The 24,940-nt window shown below is 46.6% G+C and overlaps 1 protein-coding gene across 3 annotated transcripts in view; it reads left to right on the top strand.

Annotated features, from left to right (window-relative positions):
• The window catches only part of AKAP12 (A-kinase anchoring protein 12), a 102,960-nt gene extending 86,897 nt beyond the window's left edge, over window positions 1–16,063 (top strand). For 2 of the 3 annotated variants that reach the window (XM_043592613.1, XM_043592614.1), the window contains 2 exons: window positions 9,351–14,355; window positions 15,037–16,063. In XM_043592613.1, the coding sequence (XP_043448548.1) occupies window positions 9,351–14,347 (4,997 nt within the window). In that variant the 3' untranslated portion in view covers window positions 14,348–14,355; window positions 15,037–16,063. Of the gene's footprint in view, window positions 1–3,590; window positions 3,708–9,350; window positions 14,356–15,036 lie in introns of those variants that run through there. The other variant, XM_043592615.1, reaches the window with a different exon arrangement.
• The last annotated feature ends 8,877 nt before the right edge of the window (window positions 16,064–24,940 follow it).

Consider the following 24,940-nt stretch of genomic DNA (forward strand, 5'->3'; position numbering starts at 1 on the left):
GTGAGGCTCGAACCCACGACAGTAAGATCGTGACCTGAGCGGAAACCAAGAATTGGACACTCAACCGACTGAGCCACCCAGGCACCCCTCTGTGTTTATTTTGAAAGAGAGAGGGAGAGTGTGTACCCGTGAGAGTGGGGGAGGAGCAGAGAGGGAGAGAATCCCAAACCAGCTCCACACTGTCGGTGCAAAGCCGGATGCAGGGCTCGAACTCAGGAACCATGAGATCATGACCTGAGCTGAAATCAGGGGAGTCTGATGCTTAACTAAGTCACCTAGGTGCCCCGGTTAATGTTAAGTTCTTGCCCAATTTCTCCACTGTATAGGGCTTCCCACCCTTTTAATTATTAAACATGTAAATATCCCACATACTCTGACACCCATTGATTCTTGCCTTATCCAGTTTTTATCATAATGGTTGCAAAATAAAGGTCAAGTGATCTTTAGAATCACTGTCCGTGAGTGGGTGGGTAGGATATATGTGTTTTTTTTTTAATTTTAATTTTTAATTAATTTTTTGTGCAATAATGATTTCAGTGGTAGAATCCAGTGACTCATCACATGCATGTAACACACAGTGCTCATCCCAACAAGTGTCCTCCTTAATGCTTCTTGCCCAATCAGTCCATCCGCTGACCCAGAACCCCTCCAGCAACCCTCAGTTTGTTCTCTGTATTTATGAGTCTCTTATGGTTTGTCCCCCTCTCTATTTTTGCTCCCCCTTCCCTTACGTTCATCTGTTTTATATCTTAAATTCCACATACGAGTGAAGTCATAGGGTATTTGTCTTTCTCTGACTTCTTTCACTTAGCATCATACCCTCTAGTTCCATCCACGTAGTTGCAAATGGCACGATTTCATCCTCTTTGATTGCTGAGTAATGTTCCATTGTACATATATATCGCATCTTCTTTATCCATTCATCAGTTGATGGACATTTGGGCTCTTTCCATACTTTGGCTATTGTCGATAGCACTGCTGTTTATTTTTTAAATTTTTTTATTTTTTAAAAATGTTTATTTTTGAGAGAGAGAGTGACAGAGTGTGAGTGGGGGAGGAGCAGAGAGAGAGGGAGACACAGACTCCGAAGCAGGCTCCAGGCTCTGAGCTGTCAGCACAGAGCCCGACGTGGGGCTCAAACTCACAAGCCATGAGATCATGACCTGAGTCCAAGTCGGACACTTAACTGACTGAGCCACTCAAGTGCCCCTCTTTCTTTTTTTTAATAGCATGACTATAACCATGAAAAACTGCTTTTTACACTGCAATAGATAGAATTTAAATTGCTGTCTACATCAGACATGATAACAGTTTTCCCATCCAAGTGTGGGAGTTGAGATGTCTAAATACTTTTTCTTGTCGTAAGTTACATTGACAAATTATAAAATCTTATCATGATTTATGGAAAGTAAGAATTTTAGCACTTTGAAAGTGTATGAAATTAATTTTTTCCTTTAAAAAGACACTTTTTTTTGTTCCTTTTTAAAAAAAAATTTAATGTTTATTTATTTTTGAGACAGAGAGAGAGACAGAGTATGAATGGGGGAGGGTCAGAGAGAGGAAGACAGAATCTGAAACAGGCTCCAGGCTCTGAGCTGTCAGCACAGAGCCTGACGCGGGGCTCGAACTCACAGACCACGAGATCATGACCTGAGCCGAAGTCGAACGTTTAACCGACGGAGCCACCCACGTGCTCCTTGTTCCTTTTTAATGCATTGACTCTCTAAGTGTTTCTCTCCAGCCGTTGGTCCCCCAGAGGTGCCACACCCCCATTATATGACACTGGTCAAGTCCTATGACCATTAAAAAAAAATAGAGTGTGTTTTTTTAGAGCAGTTTTAGGTTCATAGCAAAAACGAGTAGAAAGTAGAGTTCCTATATGCGCCCTGCCCCCCTCACATGTGCCATCCAATCCCTCTTCCACTAACAAATCCCGCACCAGAGTGGTACATTTGTTACAGTTGATGAAACTACATTGACATGTCATTATCCCCCAAAGTCTCTAGTTTATATTAGGGCTCACTCTGGGGTTTTGAACAGATGATGCGATAATCCTATGTATCCACCCGTATTGCCTCATGGTATATAGTTGACCCGTGAACAACATGGGGGTTAGGGCTCCCCAGTTGAAAACCCATATACAAATTTTCACTCCCCCTCAAAACCGAACTACTATTAGCCTGCTGTTCACTGGAAGTGTTACTGGTAATGTAAACAGTTGATTCACATATATTTTGCATGTTATATGTATGATATACTCTATTCTTGTAATACAGTAAGCTAGAAAAAGAAAATGCTATTAAGAAAATCATAAGCAAGGACGGTGCCTGGGTGACGCTTGATTTCGGCTCAGGTCATGATCTCGGTTTGTGGGTTCCGGCCCTGCCTCGGGCTCTGCGCTGACAGCATGGAACCTGCTTGAGATTCTTGCTCTCCCTCTCTCTGTGCCCCTCCCCCCTATCAAAAAAAAACATGTTAAAAAAAAAAAGAACGATAAGAGAAAATACATTTGCAGTATTGTGTTGTACGTATTGAAAAAATCCACATATAAGTGGAACTGCATGATTCAAACCATGTTGTCGAGGGATAGCTCGTTTCACTGCTGTGAAAATCTTCTGTGCCCTGTCGATTCATCCTTACTTCGCTTCCAGCCTTTGGCAACACTGACCTCTTTATTGTCCCTGTAGTTTTGCCTTTCCCAGAATGTCATATGGTTGGAATCATACAATACATACATACCCTTTAAAGATTGGCTTCTTTCATTCAGTGATACACATTTAAGGTTCCTCCGTATTTTTCCATGGCTCTGCTGGCTCATTTCTTTTTAGCACTGAATAATATTACATTGTCTGGATGCACCATAGTTTATTCATCCATTCACATAATGAACATCTTGGTTGCTTCCAAGTGTATGCAATTACGAATAAAGCTATTAACATAACTATAAACATCCATATGCAGGTTTTTGTGTGGACGTGTTTTCAGCTCATTTGGGTGAAGTACCAGGGGGCACGGGACATGGTAAGAATATGTGCAGTTTTGTGGGAAACTGCCAAACTGCCCTCCAGAGTGTTTGTACCATTTTGCATTTCCCACATAACCATTTTTGAAGTCCATTTACTCCCCAGTTGGAGGGACAAGGTGAACTCTCCCTTCAAACCCTAAGCCTTTGTGACTCTAAATGAGAGCTTTGCGGTGGGAACCTGCGTGACGTCCCCGGTTCTTGTTCTAATACTCAAGACATTGAAAGTTTTTGAAACTGAACAAACTCATGCACAAGATCCCGCTATCCCTTGAGCCATCACCCCGTATTGCGATTTTGGAGGCCACCTGCCTTCTGGCTCAGATAAGGAGGCGGGTCAGGGATCCAGCAGTATTTAGGTTTAGCGGTTTGGCAGTCATTTAGCCACGAGAGTTTTGGTACTCGAATGGGCGTGAGTTTGAAGAGATCACATCGAGGTGAAGCACAGGGCCCCCAGGGACCCTTCTTTGAAGGCGCGTGAAACCAAAGCCCTCGGCCACTGGGCCACGAGGAGACTGTGCCCTCTGTGACGCACGCGGTGACCCCCAGGGGGCGCCCTCGGCATCGGCACCGGTGTCCGTCCCGCGATGGGGCAGCGGGGGGAAGAAGCCTGGGCCTTCTCCGGCCCTGTGGCGCTGCCCCTGCCGGAGGGTGCACACGATGCCCTGGTGGAGTAACCTTTGCCGTGAGTAGCGCGCCACCTGGTGGCTGTCGGCCCGGGGACGCGGCGGGTGGGTCGGCTTTGAGAGCCACCCGCTGGACCTTTCGTGAGTGCCGGCCGCCCCTCGGCGTGGGGGCTTCCAGCCTGCCTCCTTTCCCTTGCTCTGACCAAGCCCTCGGCATGGAAGCCCGCGGGGAGGTGTTGGGAAGGGACCCGGCGGCCCCGGTACAGCCGACGCCCCGGGGTTCGGATGACCCAGAGGCCCGGCTCGAATACGCTCCTGGGTCGTGTCTCGTTTGCTGCGGGCCGGAGCGGCGGTGGAGCATGTGCCCAAAGCCTGTCCTCCCAGAGCAGTGACCCCACCCGGACCCAGGCCGCACGCACGCCGCTTCCTGCTAGGAAAGGACACAGCCCGAGGACTCAGGCGTGAGAGGGGCGTCGGGCTTGGCCCGAGGTGGTGGCCGGCCGGGGTCACCTGGGAAAGTCTTTGTACAGGAGGATAAAGAGAACATGATACAGGTCTCAAAAAATCACTAGCATTTACCAACGGCCAGAAACAGCTTGGAGGAGAGCGAATGGGGGATGTGGCACAGGACAGACGGGCCTTGCTTGTTCGGCCTCACCGTGGGGAATGTGTAGCCGACTGCGTAACAGGAAAGGAGGCTGGAAGATGGAATCCAGGTTCCAGTGCGTTTCCCAGCCATCGCCCGTGGTTTGGGGCAGAACAGGCACCTGTAACGTGGAAGGTGTGGTCGGGGCTTGCTTTTTTGTTGGCCGTGGTGGTGGCTGCAACTAATTGACCCTTGGTTGCCAGGCTGGGTGGCTCGGAAGATTGTGTCGGAAGTCCTGCAGCCATTAGGGGTAGGTTGCAGCATCACTTTGTGATCAAAGAGGTATTTTAGGAAGCAGAGCCTCCCTGGAAGGTCTGTCCCGGCTCGGGAGGGTGCGGAAGGGAAGTAGAAGCTGGAATGAGGGCTGAGTTCTGCTGTGTGGCTCTTAACCCAGAGCACAAAGGCCCCTCCTGGGCCAACAGTGGCCCAGTCTGGAAGGCTGTTGGGACAGCATTAGCTCCTGGGATTCCTTAGGTCAAAAGACACGGCAGACCAGTTTGGATTTAAACATCTCTTGTGATCCTTAAAAAAATGTGTTCAGCCCGTCTATCACTCTGTCTAAAGAGAACCAACTCCGTATTGCCAGGCTGTGCCGGGACGGTCAATAGCTGTTTTGTTCTGCCGGTTGACAGCTGTTAATCTTTGTCTCTCTGGCTTTGACCGTACACATTCCAGTCATCCCAGAATTTAAGAAATTTCAAATCGAAACAGATTTGGGAGCATCGAGGGGAATCAGGGAGGAAGATGGTAGGTACACCACCTGTTTTCTCCCACCGCGTTAGCAACACGTCTCCGCGTTTTCTAATAAATTTTGGAAAGGTTGGGTGAGGAGTGTTCTTTTTCTCTCCTACGTTGCGGGCAGGAAACTTTTAATGTGTATTCGTGGACGTTATTAGTAAAATTGTACGAGAACGGACTTTATTGTTGGGGTTTAACTTTTTTTCTCTAGCGTATTTTCAGCGGTAGTAGACACCTTTTTTTTTTTTTTTTAAAAGGTCACATCTCTTGTGTGGCGTTAAAAGGGTGTGTGGAAGGTTTTTCTTGTGCGTGTCCTTGCACCATTGGGGAAATTTGTAGAAAGTAGTTCGTGTCATGGAAGTGGACTTAATTCAAAGAAACCTTTAACCTTTACCGCGAGCAGGTTTATAATGGGAACACGTGGAAATGTACAGCATTTTTGTATTTGAAAAGATTATATACGTGGTGCCAAAAAATAATGGGAAGAGCATTCCCGGAGGACTTCTGGAGGAGGTCTGTCTCCTGACTCGGAAGAAGTGTCCGGGGATACTCTAGGAAGTCCAATGACATACATCTAGACAGTCTCAATTTTTCTTTCTGTTGGAATGTTTGCCACAGTGTGGGTGCTGATTATTTCTTTATTCTTTATAAAGCTTCAAGTTGCTCAGAAACGTGTATTTCGTAGTGATTTTTTTTTTTTAAAGGGAAATCAGGAAGTGTACTTCAGATGAAAATAGTGAGACCCTTGGTTTTCTTCAGACCTCCTTCTCTGTCTAAAATATTAAGTTCTCTGTTGTTTTTTTTGAATTTGTTATTTATTTAATGCTACCTCAGACGCTGATGTCAGGTAGAATCAATGAGAATTGGCTTTTTCTTACAGAAAAAGGTAGAGACGACGATGTCACGGTCAAAGGCCCTGTCCACACGGTGCCATGTGCTTAGTATGAGAATACTTCCTTAGTTTCTCTTCCTTATGGTCTGCAGAATAAAATAAAACCCACCCAGTACTGCGATGGAGACTTGTAGACACAGATTGTAATAGTTCACATCAAGGATAAAACTATTCTCGTGGGAAAGAAAGATCCTATAAGCTGGGTGAAGTTACGGATTTGGGGAAGCATATTGTTTTTGTCTTTCCAAATATATCTGTATTTCACATATTTATGGATAGGTTCTATGTGTTGGTATGCATACTGTTTATAATTACTGAGCTTCATCTTCTGTGGGCATTAAGTGTATTATTACAATTAAGACCTTTTCTGTGTTCACTTTAATTGACTTTTTTGTTAGAGAAAGCAGTACATATTCTAGAGGGAAATGGATACAAGCCAAACTAAAATATATCACATTTCCATCCCCCAGAGATCATATGTGAGGTAGGTGTGTATGTGTTGGGGGGGTGGGGGTTAAATGTGATCATATTGTATATACTATGTGGTAACCTTCAACTCTTTCGTTTTGGTGAAAATCCCATCTCCTCTAATCCCAAATCATACTCCCATTTTCCCAAGAAAAGCCAAAACGTCCTTTTGTTAGTTTGCCCTAACTAATATCCAACCTAGGACCATGCCCAGCCTGACTTACTGTTATGCTTTTTTAAATCTACTAATTTAGCTCAGTACCCCTCCCTTTTATTACATCACACTGACTTGTTTTTTAAACATGAGTTTTTAAATTTAAAAACTGTGGACAAATACACACACCCATATACACTTGACCTAATCCACCAGTTACTGATACTTTAGCACATTCTCTCCCCTGCCCCCCACCCCAGCCCTCAGTTTTGGTTTCATTTTTGTCCCTTGTGACATTGATGTGTCAGACCAAGCTAGTTGTCTTCTAGAATATCCTTCCTTGATTTATCTGATTGTTGCCTTACAGATTCCATTAAACATTTTTAGTAGGAATACTGTAGGTGATTTATTGGCCTTCTCAGTGCCTCACATCAGAAAGCATGCTGACAGTTTTGTTCTGTTATCAGGGATGTTAAGTTTTTTTTTTTTTTTAATTTTTTTTTTTTCAACGTTTATTTATTTTTGGGACAGAGAGAGACAGAGCATGAATGGGGGAGGGGCAGAGAGAGAGGGAGACACAGAATCGGAAACAGGCTCCAGGCTCTGAGCCATCAGCCCAGAGCCCGATGCGGGGCTCGAACTCACGGACCGCGAGATGGTGACCTGGCTGAAGTCGGACGCTTAACCGACTGCGCCACCCAGGCGCCCCAGGGATGTTAAGTTTAAGGCAGTACCTGCCAGCTCTCGCCACTGTAAAGGAAGTGTTTCCCTTTTGATCTGTGTGTTAATACTCTAAAACTGTAGGTTTCCTGACAGCCTTTCACCCAAAGGTTTCTAGCATTTCTGGATCTTTGAATGAGTTATTACAAAGGTATGGGTAAAGAGCGGTTTCCTTCATCTAATGACAAACGGCCACCTAGGCTTTTCCAGATAAAATAACCGCTTCAGCTATAGTGAATCTGACAGTTTCCTTGCTTTGTGTTCTTTTCTATGAAAACTCTTCCCCTGCCCCTGCCTTTTTGTTTGTTTCTTTTTGAATGGCCGATTTTCGTGGTGATATGACAAGCTCCAAATTTATCAGTCACGCCCACCTTCAAAAGAGGAAAATTTCCCGTAACCACACTGGCCGTGAAACAGGGCTGCATTTTACTTTCTATTTCACATAACGAGGAATGATTTTTACCTTTCTAAGCAACTGGAAACGTCCAGTGCAACTGGCCCTACAGGTGAACCGAACTACAATATGGCTTTCTTCTCCCCAAATAACTACAAAAGAAAATCCACTTACGGGTATCGTACTTGATGAATGACAGAAGTCCATCTTTAAATACCACATCGCTCCACATCTTGAAGGCTGAACAGCTGTTTGTCCTGGTCTAGGAAGAGCCTATGTAACTGGCTATAAAAGAAACATCTTTGTTAACTCTTGTCCTTAATACATAATATGTGAATCCCGATGCAGTAGAATTTTGAATTCTAAAGAGAATGACTATAGATCAAAGTGGAAGGTAATCTAGATTTATTGATTGGTCTTTCTCATAAGGAAATACTGCCTGTTCCCTAGTTACTTTTTTAGTATCACTCTTGATTCGTGGACTCTCGTTTTGTGACCCATCATTGTCATTGTTGTTTGCCATGCTTCAGCTTTTGGATGCCACCTTTTTAAAAACATTTTTTTATTTGAGTATAGTTGATACACAATGTTACATTAGTTTCAAGCGTAGACATAACGATTCTACACGCTTCTGGGTGGTGCTACGGAGCACCGCCTTTCTGTTCCTCACTTTGCCTGACCCGGCCTGGAATTTCCCTGTGGAGCCCTGGTCCGTTTTTTGGGACTTGTTACAGAGACCAGCTAGTTATCACATAGAATGTCCCTCCTTAGATTTGTCTGGATTCTTACTTTTTGTTATTCTTTAGCTTATTTCTCCTAAACGGGGTGGATTCTTTAAAATTTTTTTTTTTTTTCTTCCAACGTTTATTTATTTTTGGGACAGAAAGAGACAGAGCATGAACGGGGGAGGGGCAGAGAGAGAGGGAGACACAGAATCGGAAACAGGCTCCAGGCTCTGAGCCATCAGCCCAGAGCCCGACGCGGGGCTCGAACTCACGGACCGCGAGATCGTGACCTGGCTGAAGTCGGACGCTTAACCGACTGCGCCACCCAGGCGCCCCAAAACGGGGTGGATTCTAGATCATGGGTGTGATGATTGATTCTGTTTTGCATTGCAACAGAGCCTATGCCGTCTGCCTGACCCACTCTTAGTGATGCTGCAGCTACTTCTGCTTACTATGCTGGTACTTGAGTGTGTTCACTTTTCCTTCATGGGGACCAGAAGGAGCAGAGTAGTATCTTTAAACCTGAATTCTTTTTTTTTTTTCTTTAACTTTTTTTTAATGTCTATTTTTTATTGAGAGACAGCATGAGCACGGGAGGGGCCGAGAGAAGGGGAGACACAGAATCTGAAGCAGGCTCCGGGCTCGAAGCTGGCAGCGCAGAGCCTGATGCGGGGCTCGAACCCACGAACTGTGAGATCATGACGTGAGCCGAAGTGGACGCTTCACCGACTGAGCCACCCAGGCGCCCCTCTTTAAACCTGAATTCTTAAAGTTCCTTTGAAAGAAGTAGCGTTTGCCTAATGTACTGAGATTTGCAAATACTGATAAGACTTTAACTCTGTCCTGGAATTGCCTGCCATTAAAGAACGTATAAATGGGTTATGTTTTTTAAAATATGTAGGGTTTTGTTGAACTGTAATAATTTTCTGCCTTCTCCCCCACTGCTCTCCTTTTTCTGTTAATAGTTGGACAGAGAGAGTCGGAAGATGTGAGCGAAAGAGACTCAGATAAAGAGATGGCTGCTGGTTCAGCGGTTGTGGGCGACATCACAAAGGATGGGCAGGAGGAAGTGCCTGAAATAATCGAACAGATTCCTTCTTCAGAAAGCAATTTGGAAGAGCTAATACAACCTACTGAGTCCCAGTCTAACGATGTTGGATTTAAGAAGGTGTTTAAGTTTGTCGGCTTTAAATTCACTGTAAAAAAGGATAAGACCGAGAAGGCTGACACGGTCCAACTGCTCACTGTCAAAAAAGACGAAGGTGAAGGAGGAGGGACGCCGGACGGGGCTGGCGACCACCAGGAGCCCAGCCAGGAGACCGGGGAAGCAACAGCCAAAGAAAGTGAGCTAAAACAATCCACAGAGAAACCCGAAGAAGCCCTCAAACACGAGCAGAGCACCACGGAAATTTCGCTTCAAGCTGAGTCTGGCCAAGCAGCAGAAGAAGGCAGAGATGGAGAAGAAAAGCAAAAGGAGCCCACCAAATCTCTAGACTCCCCGACGAGTCCCCTGGCCAGCGAGACAGCGTCACCCTTCAAAAAATTCTTCACTCAAGGTTGGGCCGGCTGGAGAAAAAAGACCAGTTTCAGGAAGCCTAAGGAGGATGAGCTGGAAGCTTCAGAGAAGAAAAAGGACCAAGAGCCAGAAAAGGGAGACACACAAGAACAGGAAGAGACCTCTGAGAAAGCGGCTCCTCCTGAACAGCCACAGCCACAGGAGGCCACCGAGAGCGCCGGCGAGGCCCGACTGTCGGCGGAATATGAAAAAGTGGAGCTGCCCTCCGACGACCAAGGGCAGGAGGCTCCTGAAGAGAAACCCGCCCCTCTAGCGACGGAAATATTCGACGACAAGGTGGAGATCGTCGCAGAAGTCCATGTCAGCACGGCAGAGAAGAAAACCGAGGAGCAGGAAGCCGAGGCGGAGGAAGCGGAAGCCGCGGAGCCCCCGCCACCTGAAACGGCTGTGGAAACCCCGGCTGAACTTGAGAAAGCCAGGCCCGCGGCGGAGCCGGCGAAGGCCACGGAAGCGTGCGCCCCCGGCGGTGACCACAGCCGCCCCGCCGACCTGAGCCCCGAGGAGAAAGCGCCCCCCGCCCACCCCGAGGGCCTCGCGAGCGAGGCGGATGTGCTGTCCTCGCAGGAGAGAACGAGGGCGCAGGGAAGCCCTTTAAAGAAACTCTTCACCAGCACCGGCTTGAAAAAGCTTTCCGGGAAGAAGCAGAAAGGGAAGCGAGGGGGAGGAGACGAGGAGGCCGGGGAGCATCAAGCCGCCGCGGAGTCTCCGGACAGTACCGACGAACAGAAGGGCGAGAGCTCCGCTTCGTCGCCCGAGGAACCGGAGGAGATCACGTGTCTGGAGAGAGGCGTCGCGGACGCACAGCAAGAGGGGGACGCCGAGGAAGGCGCTGTTTCGGACGGGGAGAAGAAGCGAGAAGGGGTCACTCCCTGGGCGTCTTTCAAAAAGATGGTGACGCCCAAGAAGCGTGTCCGGAGGCTTTCGGAGAGTGATAGGGAGGACGAATTGGAGAAAGTAAAGAGCGCCACCCTGTCTTCCACGGAGAGCGCAGCCTCCGAGACGCAAGAGGAAGCAAAAGGCAACGGAGAGGAGCAAAAGCCCGAAGAACCAAAGCGCAGGGTGGATACTTCAGTCTCCTGGGAGGCTTTAATTTGTGTGGGATCGTCCAAGAAAAGGGCAAGGAAAGCATCATCTTCTGACGACGAAGCGGCACCAAAACCAGCGGGAGGAGAGGGCCAGAAGCCAGAAGATGCAGGAAAAGACAAAGAAACGGGACCAGATGCTGCCCTCGCTAGTTCCCAGGAACATGATCAAGGGCCAGGAAGCTCCTCCCCCGAGCAAGCTGGGAGCCCCTCTGAGGGGGAGGGCGTTTCCACCTGGGAGTCATTTAAAAGATTAGTTACTCCAAGGAAAAAATCCAAGTCAAAACTGGAGGAGAAGAGCGAAGACTCCGTAACTGGGCCTGGCTTAGAACATTCAGCTTCAGATGTCGAACCCGGGAAAGAAGAGTCTTGGGTTTCAATCAAGAAATTTATTCCCGGGCGGAGGAAGAAAAGGTCAGATGGGAAACCGGAACAAGCCACCGTTGAAGACACGGGGCCAACAGAGGTCAACGAAGATGATTCTGATGTCCCAGCTGTGGTACCTCTGTCCGAGTACGATGCAGTAGAAAGGGAGAAAACCGAAGCACAGCAAGCCCAGAAGGGCGAGGAGAAGCCTGAGCAAAAGGTAGCTGTTTCTGTGTCAGAGGAGCTCGGTCCGACTCTGGTTCATGCTGTGGCTGTGACTGTTGTTGACGGGGCAAGGGCTCTTAGCAGTGTTGAAGAAAGGTCACCCTCTTGGATATCTGCCTCAGTGACAGAACCTCTTGAACAAACAGAAGAGGAAGCCAGACCCCTAACTGAGGCGGCATCTGAAGGGGAAGTCCTTGCAGAGGAAACCCCCGTTGTTGCCAAAACTCTGCCAGAGGGTCAAGACGTCATTGACGACACAGTCGTCAGCGAGGTGGAGTTGACTTCTGAAGCCGTGACAGCTGCGGAAACTACGGAGGCATTTTGTGCCGAAGAAGCAGCAGAAGCATCTGGTGCTGAAGAGACCACCGACATGGTCTCAGCTGTTTCTCAGTTAACTGACTCTCCAGTCACCACAGAGGAAGCGACGCCAGTTCAGGAGGTGGAAGGCGGTGTGCCAGACATAGAAGACCAAGAGAGGCGAACTCAAGAGGTCCTGCAGGCAGTCGCAGAAAAAGTTAGGGAGGAATCACAGTTGCCCGACGCCAGAGGGCCAGAAGACACGATGCAGACAGTGCAGGAAGTAGGGGCCGAAATTCCAGAGAAGGTGGACGCGGAAGAGGGTTCTCAAGAGCCGGATCTGAAGAAAGAGACGGACGTAGTGACGGAAGTACATGTAGAAGAAACTGAGACCGAGACCTTGACACGGGAGGAGGTGGTTGTACAGGCCACCCCCGAAAGCTTGGAACAAGTTCCTCAAGTCGCAGACAGTGTAGAGCCTAGTGAACTTAGAACCACTTGTCCAGCTGAAACCTTGGTTGGGGTAAAATCAGAATTTATTCTAGAACAGGCTGTTGCTCCCGATTCGGCTGAAACCCTTACCGACAGCGAGACCAACGGAAGCACCCCAGTAGCAGATGTTGAGGCTCTAAATGTAACACAGCAAGAGAAGATGACAGACATCCACGAAGATCCCGAGGTCGCCTCTGGGGTACAGTCACAGATCACAGAAGCAGAGGCCGTTCCTGCACCAGAACAGATGCCTCCAGCACCTTCTAGTCTTCAATCCCAGGAAGAAGATACAGGACCTTCAAAAATGGAAGAGGTTCGGGAACATACAGATGAAGAGGTATCAGTGGAAACTGTACCCGTTCTTTCAAAGACTGAAGTGACGGGAGAGGACGGCCAGTCTACTGACCGGGAAGCCGAAGGCACACTGCTTGTTGAAGGCCCTGAGGTATCTACAGACACTGAAACAACGGTCGGTGAGAAAGAGACCATGGAGGTTGCCCTTGAAGATGCAGTCACCGAAGAACCTGAATTTCAGAAGAATGATGATACTGAACTCCAGAGCCACACGCCACCTCCTCCAACCCAAGTGGAGGAAGAGCTGGTAGTTGAAGTAGAAAGGGAGAAAACGGAAGCAAAGCCAACCCAAGCGAGTGAAGAAGAACTTGAGCAAAAACCAGCCGTGACAGTATCTGAAGAGCTTAGTAAGCAGCTGGTGCAGACGATTAGCGTGGCCGTCATCGACGGGGAAAAGGAGGTGACCAGTTTGGAAGAAAGTTCTCCTGGGCTGGCTCAAGAGGACGCGGTATACACAGAAACTCCAGCTCAAAGCTCTGAGCCGTCATCACCTCTAACGGCTGCAGCAGTGGAGGAGAAGGTCTTGGGAGAAACCGTCAAGATTTTAGAAACACCTGAAACCCTGGAATCTGCAGATGCACATTTAATACCAGAAGAAAAATCCTCTGCAAAAGATGAGGACTTCACTGCTCAGCCAGGGGAAGACGAGGTGCCCACAGGGACGGAGTCTCAGCCGGAATCGGTACCGGAGGCCGTATCGGCCATGCCTGAAGGAGGGATCAGTGCTGACCTGGAAGCAGACGAAACCACACCACAGAAACGGGCCTCAGATGAAGAGGACGAGCCGGCTGGTTGCCAGGAAGCCCAAGTAAGTGAAACTAGCAAGGAAGATTTAAAGGCTGAAAACGAGATTTTGAAACTTGAGACTGAGAGCAGTAAACTTGTACAAAATGTGATCCAGACCGTTGTTGACCGGTTAGTAAGTACTGAAGAAACAGCCACTGATTTCCAGACACAGGCTCAACCTATACAAGCTGACACCCAGGAAGCTAGACCGCAAATGGAGGAGAAAGAAAGGGAACTTCAGGCCTCTGCACAGGATGAAACACACACCGTGGCGGCCGAAGAAGAATCCACGCTAACCACCGTGGAACAAACCCACTCTGACGTTTCCAAAGCTGTGAGCGAAGCTTCCGAAGAGATTCCAGCCGTGGAGGTAGAAAGTTCCGGTGTAACCGACCAGCAGCTCGAAGAGGCAGTTCTCCCGTCGGAGGAAAAGAAAGAAACAACTGGAACAAAGTCTAGTCCAGAAGATGGCGATCGTGCCGAGTTAGGCGAAAGGATAGAGAAGTCGCTGTCTGAATCCCAGGAAGATGAAAAGGATGATGCTGTCGATGACCCTGAGAGCCACCACTCAGCCCTGGAAGATTCTGAGGCCTCAGGAGGCTTAACCAAAGAGTCCCTGGACACAGATGGACCAGCGCTGAAAGAGGAGGAAGGTGGCCAGGAAGTAGAATTTCAGGAAGGAAAAGCCCACGGTGAGTCAGACGAAGAGATCGAAACCCAGACACCGGGAGAGACGCAGAAACAAGAGGAAGAACCAGCAAAATCAGAACCCACAGGATCCTAAAACGTCACGTAAGCGAGCTTCCTTTCCTTCCAAAACACTTTTTCCCCTTTTGTGACACTTGGTGGCAAATCTGCTATAAAGGAAGCCGGAGTTTAAATAATTACGACTTTATGCAGAACCTGCAGTTGGGGAAAAAGCAGTCAAGTAGATCAGGAGACCTAGCTTCCCTTCCTTTTCCCCCTCACTGACAACCCGTTCCGTCTTACTGGTGTCATGAAAACAGTGACTTCGTTTTACCCCCCTGTGACTGCTTTCCGAGAAAATAAACGGGGCACGTGTGTGCGCACCAAGTGTGCGTTTGCGTGCTTGGCTCAAAGGCATAAGAAATACGTTGTGCTCACAGCACCATACTTACCAGTTCATTGAATTTTTCCTCAGAACTAGAAGCCCAAAGTAAGTTGTTATCCTACAGCTGGAAATTGTAGTTTGTGGCTCTCTGGAAAAAAACAAAACATTTTTGGCCACCGGTAGTAGTAGCCAAGCATTTAAAAAATCCCCAGTGCGTGTGATGCGCCTGAATGCTGGAGCCACAGCCGCCAGTTTTTGGTGACCCAGCCCGACCTGCCGTGGGCCCCCAACCCACTCGCTTTCTCAGGGGCTGGACTCCGGCGAGTTGGGGCTTCCGCGGCTCGGGGAATGAACGGGGGAGGAGAGGAGACTTGACTCACTTTGGATTCTTCCTCCCACAGTTCTGCCCCGTGTGTCTGCAAGACCAGAATGTGAAGACAGGCAGTAGGAGGAGATGAACGCTGCTGACAAAGACTCACGACCAGTATTTCAGACTCCGAACCGAAGAACAGGCCCAGCGACTGACCTCCTCTCTGGAGCACCCTGACAACCCTGAGGCAGCAATCGGGGGCTACAGCCATTTCCCGTGTCCTCTGCAGGGCCACCCCTCTTCCCCGCCGCCGATACCATGTAATGTTTCTGATTTAAGGTCCCAAATTCTCCACCCGGAACTGGAGTTGGCCGCACCTAGTTCTGCTTCTCAAACTGGAGTATCATTCCTTATGTATTTATATGTATGTTTTAAGTAACCCTCCTGTATCTATTGTATATTTTTTTCCTTAACGATTAAGGAAATGTACAATACGGTGCATTCCTTTTGTATCACGCAGGATGTGGTGGAAGCTCTAAGCCTCAGCTGTAACCTGTGACAGCAGCTTCCTTAGAAACAACATTCCTGATCAGAAGCTACGGTTCGTACTTCAAAACCCACTGAGGGTCGGGTCCGTGTTTCAGGCCGCTCTGAAATCGCTCACTTTCCTGTTCCGCACAGTGTGCTAAAAATAAAAAGCTTTTTGGGGGGGAAACACAGAAGGTTCCATTGTTACTGTGAAATTTTTCTTTCTAGCCCAGTGGGGGTTGGAAGGGAGTTTTTTTCAGTAGCGGGTTAACTTTAAGCCTTTTCTCTGAATTGTTGTGGCCGTTTGGACAGATGAGTGCGCTTGAATCCCGAGGCAAAGTAGTGAAATGTTTTTCATCTTATCAAAAAGTAATCGACTATTTTAAGTTTTTTATTCTACTCTTATACGCTGGACCACATGCACACACAGCATGAAGTAAGTCAGGTTCTTTACAGATGGTATTTTGCTAGGTACTGGATTGTGTCTGTGCCATATCTGTGCCCACTCTTTTAAGGACAACGTTGCATTAAGTTCCTTTGGATAAACTGTGATTTGACAACTGATTTAAATAAAATATTTGCTTCACTTAGATTTGCTGGTTTTATTAGCTACCAGGGAGCCTGGGGCATGTTTGCGGAGTTCTAAAAGCAGATGAGGTAGAAGTTTCCAGTGTGGTTACTACGTCATCCTGGTTTGTCACCGCATTATACTGGTTTGACGTAACGTCCAGAGGAACTCCTAGCAAAGAGGCATCTGCTAAAACACACCGGGAGTTTCTTCCGACGGACAGCATTGATCCAATGCTACCATCTGGTGGTGTCTTCCTGAAAAGGTCAATTTTCTGTTGCTATTTTTGGTTTGAAACAACGAGAAATGTCTAGAAAGAAACTTCTCTTTTAAGATTTGTTACAATGTTTATATTTCAGGAGACCGAGCGCAAGGAGGGGAGGGGAGGGGCAGAGAGAGACGGAATCTGAAGCGGGTTCCAGAGCCCGATGTGGGGCTCGAGCCCTTGAGCGCGAGATCATGACCTGGGCCAAAGTGGGATGCCTGACTGACTGAGCCACCCAGGTGCTCCTAGAGAGAAATTTTAACAAGGCTTCATAGTAAAAATGCCTCGCCCAGCAGGTGATAGTGGACTTTTTTTAATGTCAGTGATTTAGGATTCGTGCTAATATGTAAGGGACTGTCAGACAATTACCACACCACAGTCACCCGTGTCCCGTAAAGTCCCACTTTTTCACGGGTGGAACTGGCCTGGCATACATGCTTCTTAAATTTCACTCAGACCCAGAACCCGCGTTTGCAAACTTAAATCGTTACTGCCAGTTAATGATTTTAAAGCATGCTAGACATTCTAGAGAGAGACCCCTTTTAGCAGAAGGAAAATAGGCTGTTAAAATGAGAAAGTAGTTGATCTTATCAACGAACCTGATTCCCCAAAAAAAAAAAAAAAGCCATATTAGACGTTGATAATGTGATACGGCATTCTGATAACAATGTATGGTGTTGTAGTTGGGAAATGTTTCATATCCTTTTAGGAGTTATTCTCACATACGATAGTCAACCTTGCTTAATTATTAAACTTTAAAATGCCCCAATTAAAAAAAAACAAAAAAACAAAAAAACAACCCTCTGATCTAAGTATCTTTTGCTGACTCGAGACTTAAAAAATCCAAGTGCTGCTGTCAATGTTTGAAGATCCACCAAGAGGCACCGGAGATGAGAGCGCTTGGTAAATGGCTCCTGATAGGTCCAAACATGAGCTTCCTCTCTGTGGCATGCGGCGGTTTTGTGCTGCTTTGAACAGATAAAAGATTCCTGTAGTAAAGTCGGAAACAATTTTTTTTTGGGGGGGGGGGTTGTAAACCCCATCCTGGCACTCCGTTCTGTGTTTGCTGTTCTCTGACCGCCTGTGGCCAAGTCTCTCTGGTCGCGGCAAGTGGTTTTCCAGTAACAGCTTCACCCGCGCTTTTCATACTCCTATCTGGATGCGCCCCGGATCCCTTCTGTGCGAGCCCTAGGCCCATGTCTGTCAACCGACACTGTGTTATTAACCAGAGGGATGCTGTTAGCAGCATGAAATACAATTCTGTATAATTCTAGAGCTGCTGTTACTCTGTGAAGTACACGACAACCAAATGTAAACTGTGTGCCTATATTTCGCTACTTTGGGCATCACTATGGAGCCATGTACAATAGGAAGCAACGCAAGACTTGTAAACTCTCACCACTGGATACTGAGGAATATAAAATGTTCCCCCCGCCCCCCCCCCCCCCAGGTTATTTTGCTAATGGTACACACGAGTTGCCTCTCGCTGTTCACACAGACTTTGTTCCAATACGTTCCTTTGGCCGTTTGGGGCTGCAAATAGTCAAGGGCTGGAGAGTTTAGCTTTCAGTGTAAGCTTCAAGCATAGCAGTTGCCTTTTTAACCTGAGACAATATTTGCTTCCTAGTTCTGTTCGGAGGCAAGTTTTCGTGGATCGAAATAAAATGCAACCTAATTAAATGCCATGGATTTTCTTTCTGTAATTTCACCTGAATTCAGGTTTGATTGCTTTTATCTACTGTTGTGATATTCATCACACGTTTCTTTTAATTACTTACCCATCTTTTACAACATTTTCCACAGAGTCTCATGGGAGTTTGGGACGTATCTGGGGCATGTGTCCATGCATGAAAAACTAACAGTGATTCTTAACCTTTTGGGGTCAAAGGCCCCTTTAATTAGAATCTCATTAAGCCTCTGGCTTAAACTCTCCCCCCCGCCCCATACAGTTTTTGGATAGTCCCACAGACCTCCTTTGAAATCTTGGCCAGAAACTAGAACCAGAGTTAGAAAGGAAATGGACACAAACTAAGGAATCCCAGGTGGTAAAGAGGGTGGAAGCTGAATGCACAGTGTCCTGTAACTTCGTCGACATGACTGTGCATTTCTAACGTGGTTCTGGAAATGGATCTGTTAGACATCCTGGCACAATTCTCGTGTGAATGCAGGTTTCTCTGCCCCACCAATTCCTTCCCATCTCCCGCCTGGGTCGCTGGGAATGATCTGGGTCCTAATTTTACATATGAGAAAGCTGAGATTTAGACTACGAGCTTTTAAGTGACTTAAGGTTTTCTCGTTTCTCACTTTTACGGTTTTGGCTAAGGGGACCAGAACTTGGGGATGGCATGATGGTGAAGATAGTCGTGACTTTTTAAAAATGCTATATCACAGCTTAGAATCTGTTCTTTTTTGATGTCTAACTGTAAAACACGTTGTTACTGTGCCCTACCTCCAGTTATGAGTAAGGTAATCTAACTGCATGCTCTTCCATTGTGAAGTATTACAATTAGCCTTTTTTTTTTTAATGTTTATTTTTGAAAGAGCACGAGCGGGGGGGGGGGGAGGGCAGAGAGAGGGTGACAGAGGATCTGAAGTGGGCTCCATGCTGACAGCAGAGAGCTCGATGCGGGCTTGAACCCATGAACCGAGCTGTGAGATCATGACCTAAGTCAGACGCTCAGAACTGTCTGGGCCACCCAGGTGCCCCTAAACCTCTTTTTTTTTTTTTTTTTAATGTTTATTCATTTTGAGGGAGAGAGAGAGTGTGAGCTGGGGTTGGGGCAGACAGGGGAGAGACAGATTCCCAAGGAGGCTCTGTGCTGTTAGTGCTGAGCCTGACATGGGGCTCAGTCTCAGGATCTGTGAGATCATGACCTGAGCTGAAATCAAGAGTCGGGCACTTAACCAACCGAGCCACCCAGGCAACCCTACGTTGGTTAACCCAACTTAATGTCTTAAGAGCAACTTTACTGTAACACTCGTATTTTGGAGACCAGAGGCAGAATAACATTTCCTACATGAAGAAATTGGGACCCAATGTGTTGTTTTCCCATGGCAGGATATTGAGTAGTAAAGTCTAGCTCTAACTCAGTTCTCTATTTTACCTTGTATTCTTTTTTTTTTTTAATTTTTAAAAATATTTTTGAGATCGAGGAAGACAGTGTGAGCAGGGGAGGGGCAGAGAGAGAGGGAGGCACAGAATCTGAAGCAGGCTCCAGGCTCTGAGCCATCAGCCCAGAGCCCGATGCGGGGCTCGAACTCACGGACCGCGAGATCGTGACCTGAGCCGAAGTCGGAGGCTTAACCGACTGAGCCACCCAGGTGCCCCTACCTTCTATTTGTTCTAATTTGAAATACCTTGGTATAATTAAGCACAGAGGCAATACTATAAATATAAAGTAAGCCAATTTCAAGTCCACACTGCTTGATTCTACTCAACCCTGTTAGCCTCAGGAGCTCACCTGATACCTGGAAAAGCAGGTAAGTTTTCTCTAGAACTTGAAACCTGGACACGGTTTGTGTTCTTTTGGAAGATTTTCCAGAAATGATACTGCAGAGTTGGCCAGTGGCCCATTTTAGGGAGTGAGATTTATCCTAAGAAATCGTTAAACTAATTTAGCAGGGAAGTGAAGTGATCCTTGCGTTAGTGGCTCCCAAGGAAGTGTTTGGGCCTGCGCTACTGCCCTATCTAATCCCCCGTAGAGTTTTTGGTTTCAGTGGTACGGGTGTTACTGGAATTCAATGTGTTGGGGTTGTAGAGGCTTATCATCTGCAAGGTCCAGGACAGCCCTTAATAAGAAAGGAGTTTCCACCTAAAATGCAATGCATCTGGAGAATTGCTTCCAGCTTCTAGAGAATTAAAGACTGGAGGTTGGAAGGAGACTAGCAACCACGTGGGTGTAATTATCCAGGCAAGGGTTGATAATGGCTGATTCCAACATGGCAGTTTGGAGAGCCTCGAATGAGATCAAGAGAGATTAGGAGATAGAATCAGTAGGCGTGACGCCTCATTCCCTGTCAGGGGAACTATGTAGGATGAAGAATGAAGTTTCTGGGTTACCGGCCTGGATAGGAAGCCAAGTCCTGAGATGGGTGGGGCCAGGAGATAATCAGTTTGGGAAATGTTTCATTAGAGAGGCCCAGGAGCTATCCAAGGGTAAATACAGGATCGGCGGCTGCATGTGTGGGTCTCAAACAAGAAAGAGTTGAGGACAGTGAGACATCAATGGCTCCTCTATACCCTTGGGGACACACAGGGGCGAAGTAACCTCCATAACCCTGCAACATTTCTTCAAATCTCACGCATAAACTTTGGTTGGGAGACTGAGAAAGACGAGGCTTTCCTCACCTTGTCACAGCAGTCTCATTTTAGAACGTAGGACCTCGCACTTCACGAGAGTTTCCTGCTGTGAATGTGCTGTAGGAACTAGAAAGCAAAATGCACCGCGTTAATATTAGTAATTAGAAGCGAAAGACATTCTATAAAACTGTCCGCCAGAGGCAACGTTGTGACTTCTGATGACTGCTGTCTCCTTGAACATTTTGGTAGGTTCAGAATAATGACACTGATCTTCCTAAAATGTTATGAATATACATCGTATTCAGACCTGCTCTTTTTTACTTTTTTATTTCAGTTTTTAAGTTTGTTTATTTTGAGAGAGAGAGAGTGCAAGCAGGGGAGAGGTAGAGAGCGATGGAGAGAGAGAATCCCAAGCAGACTCCAGAGCTTGAACTCACAAACCATGAGATCGTGACCTGAGCTGAAACCAAGAGTTGGTCGCTTAGCTGACTGAGCACCAGGCACTCCCAGACATGCTCTTTTTTGGAGATGAAACATCCACTTGTCTGTCATCGACATTTCTTTCCTCCCTGCTGCCTTTTCAGCATTTGTGGCCTGCTGCACACCTCCCCCAGGGAGACTTGATGGCAGGGACCAGACCTCCAGCATCCTCAGACATCCCCAGGTTCTCCAGACCCTTCTATCATGCAGGCTCCCTGTTCTCTTTCCCCTGCCTGTGTCCCCATCTTTGCTTATGGGTGTCGCTAATTAACTTCAAAGATAAGATTCTTTAGTCCCTTTCCTTTTGCTGACAAATTATAGAAACACATTGAAACGACTAAGAACCAGGAAGGGTTTCCCAGGCAGTGTGGGGGTGGTGGAAGGGCCCCGGCTTAGACCTGGGCTGCGTGCTTCCCTCTACGTGGTTGTGTGGCCTTAGCCAACGACCTAACGCCATTTTGTTTCCTCATCCGGATCCCTGCGTCTGTTGCTAAGGAGGATGGCTAGGTGGCCTCTTCAAAAACTACTTAAGGTATTTGATGACTTGGCTTCATTCTTCTCTGTGCTCACAAGTTACAGGGGCATTTAGAATGAGAACAGGAAGGTTTAGAATAAAGCCCAGGGCCTCTCAAGCACACATTTCTTCTAAGCTCCTGTACCAATATGTGGAGTGTACATGTTACATTAAGGAGCGCTTTGCTTCAAGGAAAGAAGAACGTTAGAAATGTCCCAGATCCCTGTCTGGCCCTTTCTTAGCTTCCCTGGGTTATTATAATTCTGAGAAGCAAGTAGAACTAAGAAAGGACAGTAGTATAGCAGAAATGACACAAGATGCTGTGGTTCTCAAAGTGGCTTCTGGTACCATCATCATCTCATCTGGGAACCTGTTACAGATACAAATTCTTGGGCCTGACTCTAAATGGACTGAAGCAGATACTGTCTGTAAGCAGTCTCTTTTACCAAGCCCTCCAGGAGATTCTGATGTGTGGCTCTGAAGTTCTGGTTTTCGGACCACTGCAGTAAAATAAGGCTATAGGATGGATTTAAGTTAATTGCCTCAATAGCAGAATAGGTTAACAGGTGAAAAAGCTTTCCCCTCCCTGCTCCTGGCACTTCTCCCCCACCAATTGCTTCCAGCCCATAGAAATGTTTGCACATTTGGGAAAATCTTCCCCCCACCCCCCGCCCCCACCTCATAATATAATTTGGACAAACTTAGGTCTGAAACCAAATGCAACAAAATAGGTCAGGTGAGCAAGAAAAGCCATGCTTTGTATTTCTTGCTTTTTGCTGAATCAAAGGCTTGTCAATTACAATACAGGACTTGTCAATTGCTAAAGGCTGGCTGGTCAAAGGTGCATGTTAGGTGTAGAACATCTCTAGGGTAGAAGAAAGAGCATTTTGCTTTTTGAGTGAGCCACATGGGGTTTGGAATCCTGATTGTCTCTATTGGACTGGATAACCTCAGAGAGGTTAATTTCTTTGGAACTCAATTTCCTCATCTATAAAAACAGGACACATGCCTGGCAGGAAGGTTGGGAGTAAATGAAAGCATCTAGTACACACCCAGCTCAGGATCTCACTCTCGCTGGCTCCGCCCTTTCATGGATATTGTGTTCTTCACAAGGAATGATCTTCATAACCATTAGGGAATTTAGGCAGGACAGGTCATTATGTATTTTCCAGAGAATAGCAAAAGCTTGAGTCAAGAGTAACCGTGTTTTAGGGGCACCTGGGTGGCTCAGTCGGTTAAGCATCTGACTTTGGCTCAGGTCATGATATCACAGTCCGTGGGTTGGAGTCCCACGTCGGGCTCTGTGCTGACAGCTCAGAGCCTGGAGCCTGCTTTGGATTCTGTGTCTCCCTCTCTCTCTCTGCCCCTCCCTTGCTCGTGCTCTGTCTCTGTCTCAAAAAAAAAAAAAAAAAGAATAACCATGTTTTATGTTTGGAAGTATTTCGACCTGAGACTTGAAACACAGAATTATCATTTCACCCTGGTCCATTTTTTTTCACATTAAATATTCTGAGTCTCCTTTTATTTTGTTTTGAGGGCTATTAACAGTTTAGTTGATATTCTTCCAGCTGTGTTTAAGGAGCTAGTTCTGGAAAAGGCAGATTAATTGATGTGCAATAATTTGTTCCAGACCAAAATGAAGAGCTAAAGCAAAGCAGAATGCAAAGTATTTTGAGGATTCTGAAAATTGTCCTAAAAATGCTGTCAACCTCAAGAACAATTTCCATTCCAATAAACTACACTCCCCATATGAATAAGTTTGTCTCGACATTCATCACTAATGAATGAGTGAAGAGGGCTCCCCTGCTCCCACTGTAATTCCCAGCCAAGTCTTAGGAAGTACCCTGCATACACCATTCTCCCCAACCATCCTCTTAAGTGCCTTGATCTTTTTAATAGCAGTTCAGTGGTTTACCTTTTGAAATGAAGGGCTCATTTTGCATGCCTCAACTCTTGCCCTTTCTTGTGAGAGATTATAAATGACAATAGTGGCTGGTTCCTATGACTTTTTTTAATGTTGATTCATTTTTGAGAGAGAGAGAGTGTGTAAGTGGGGGAGGAGCAGAGAGAGAGGGAGACAAGGACTCTGAGGCAGGTTCCAGGCTCTGGGCTGTCACCACAGAGTTTGATGTGGGGCCCGAACCCATGAACCTTGAGATCATGACCTGAACCGAAGTCAGATGCCCAAATGACTGAGCCACTCAGGAGCCCCTAACATTTTTTTAAAAATATTTTATTTTTAAGTAACCTCTACACCCAACACAGGGCTCGAATTTACAACCCCAAGATGAAGAGTCATATGCTCCTACTAGGAATTTACCCAGGGGATACAGGAGTGCTGATGCATAGGGGCACATGTACCCCAATGTTTATAGCAGCACTTTCAACAATAGCCAAATTATGGAAAGAGCCCAAATGTCCATCCACTGATGAATGGATAAAGAAGATGTGGTTTATAAATAGAACAGAATACTACTTGGCAATGAAAAAGAATGAAATCTTGCCATTTGCAACAATGTGGATCGAACTGGAAGCTATTATGCTAAGTGAAATAAGTCAGAGAAAGATATCATATGATTTCACTCGTGTGGAATTTGAGAAACTTAACAGACTATGGGGAAGGGAAGGGAAAAATAGTACAGAGAGGGAGGAAACCATGAGACTCTTAAATACAAAGAACAAACTGAGGGTTGATGGGGGGGGGTAGGGGGAGGGGAAAATGGGTGATGGGCATTGAGGAGGGCACTTGGGATGAGCACTGGGTGTTGCATGTAAGTGATGAATCATGGAAATCTACTCCCGAAGCCAAGAGCACACTGTATATACTGTATGTTAGCTAACTTGACATTGTAAAAAAATTTAAAAAGTCATATGCTCTACTGAGCCAGCCAGGTGTCCCCCTATGACTTTAAAAAGAAGGTTTGGAGTCCACTCCACTCTCCATTCTTAGGTCATTATCCAAAGTCGCTTTATATATGTATGTATATATTTCCAGTTTTATTCAGGAATTTTTTTTTTTTTTTTGAGAGAGAGCACACGTGCGCAGGGAAGGGGCAGAGGGAGAGGGTGAGAGACAATCTTAAGCAGCCTTCACACCCAGCGTGGAACTCCATGTGGGACTCCATCTCATGACCTCAAGATCATAACCTGAGCCAAAATCAAAAGTCGCTTAACCAACTGAGGCACCCAGGTGCCCCAATAAAATACCTTTGAATGGCAACGTTTTCTTCCCATTACAGCCGTATTTCTCATGGTAAAGTGAAATCCTACAATACTTTACAAATTTATTATTTAGCTCGATTTGTTGAATGAGTTTTTGTTTGAATGAATTTGTTTTCCC

The sequence above is a fragment of the Prionailurus bengalensis genome, chromosome B2 (assembly GCF_016509475.1).
Source record: "Prionailurus bengalensis isolate Pbe53 chromosome B2, Fcat_Pben_1.1_paternal_pri, whole genome shotgun sequence".
Taxonomy (NCBI): domain Eukaryota; kingdom Metazoa; phylum Chordata; class Mammalia; order Carnivora; family Felidae; genus Prionailurus; species Prionailurus bengalensis.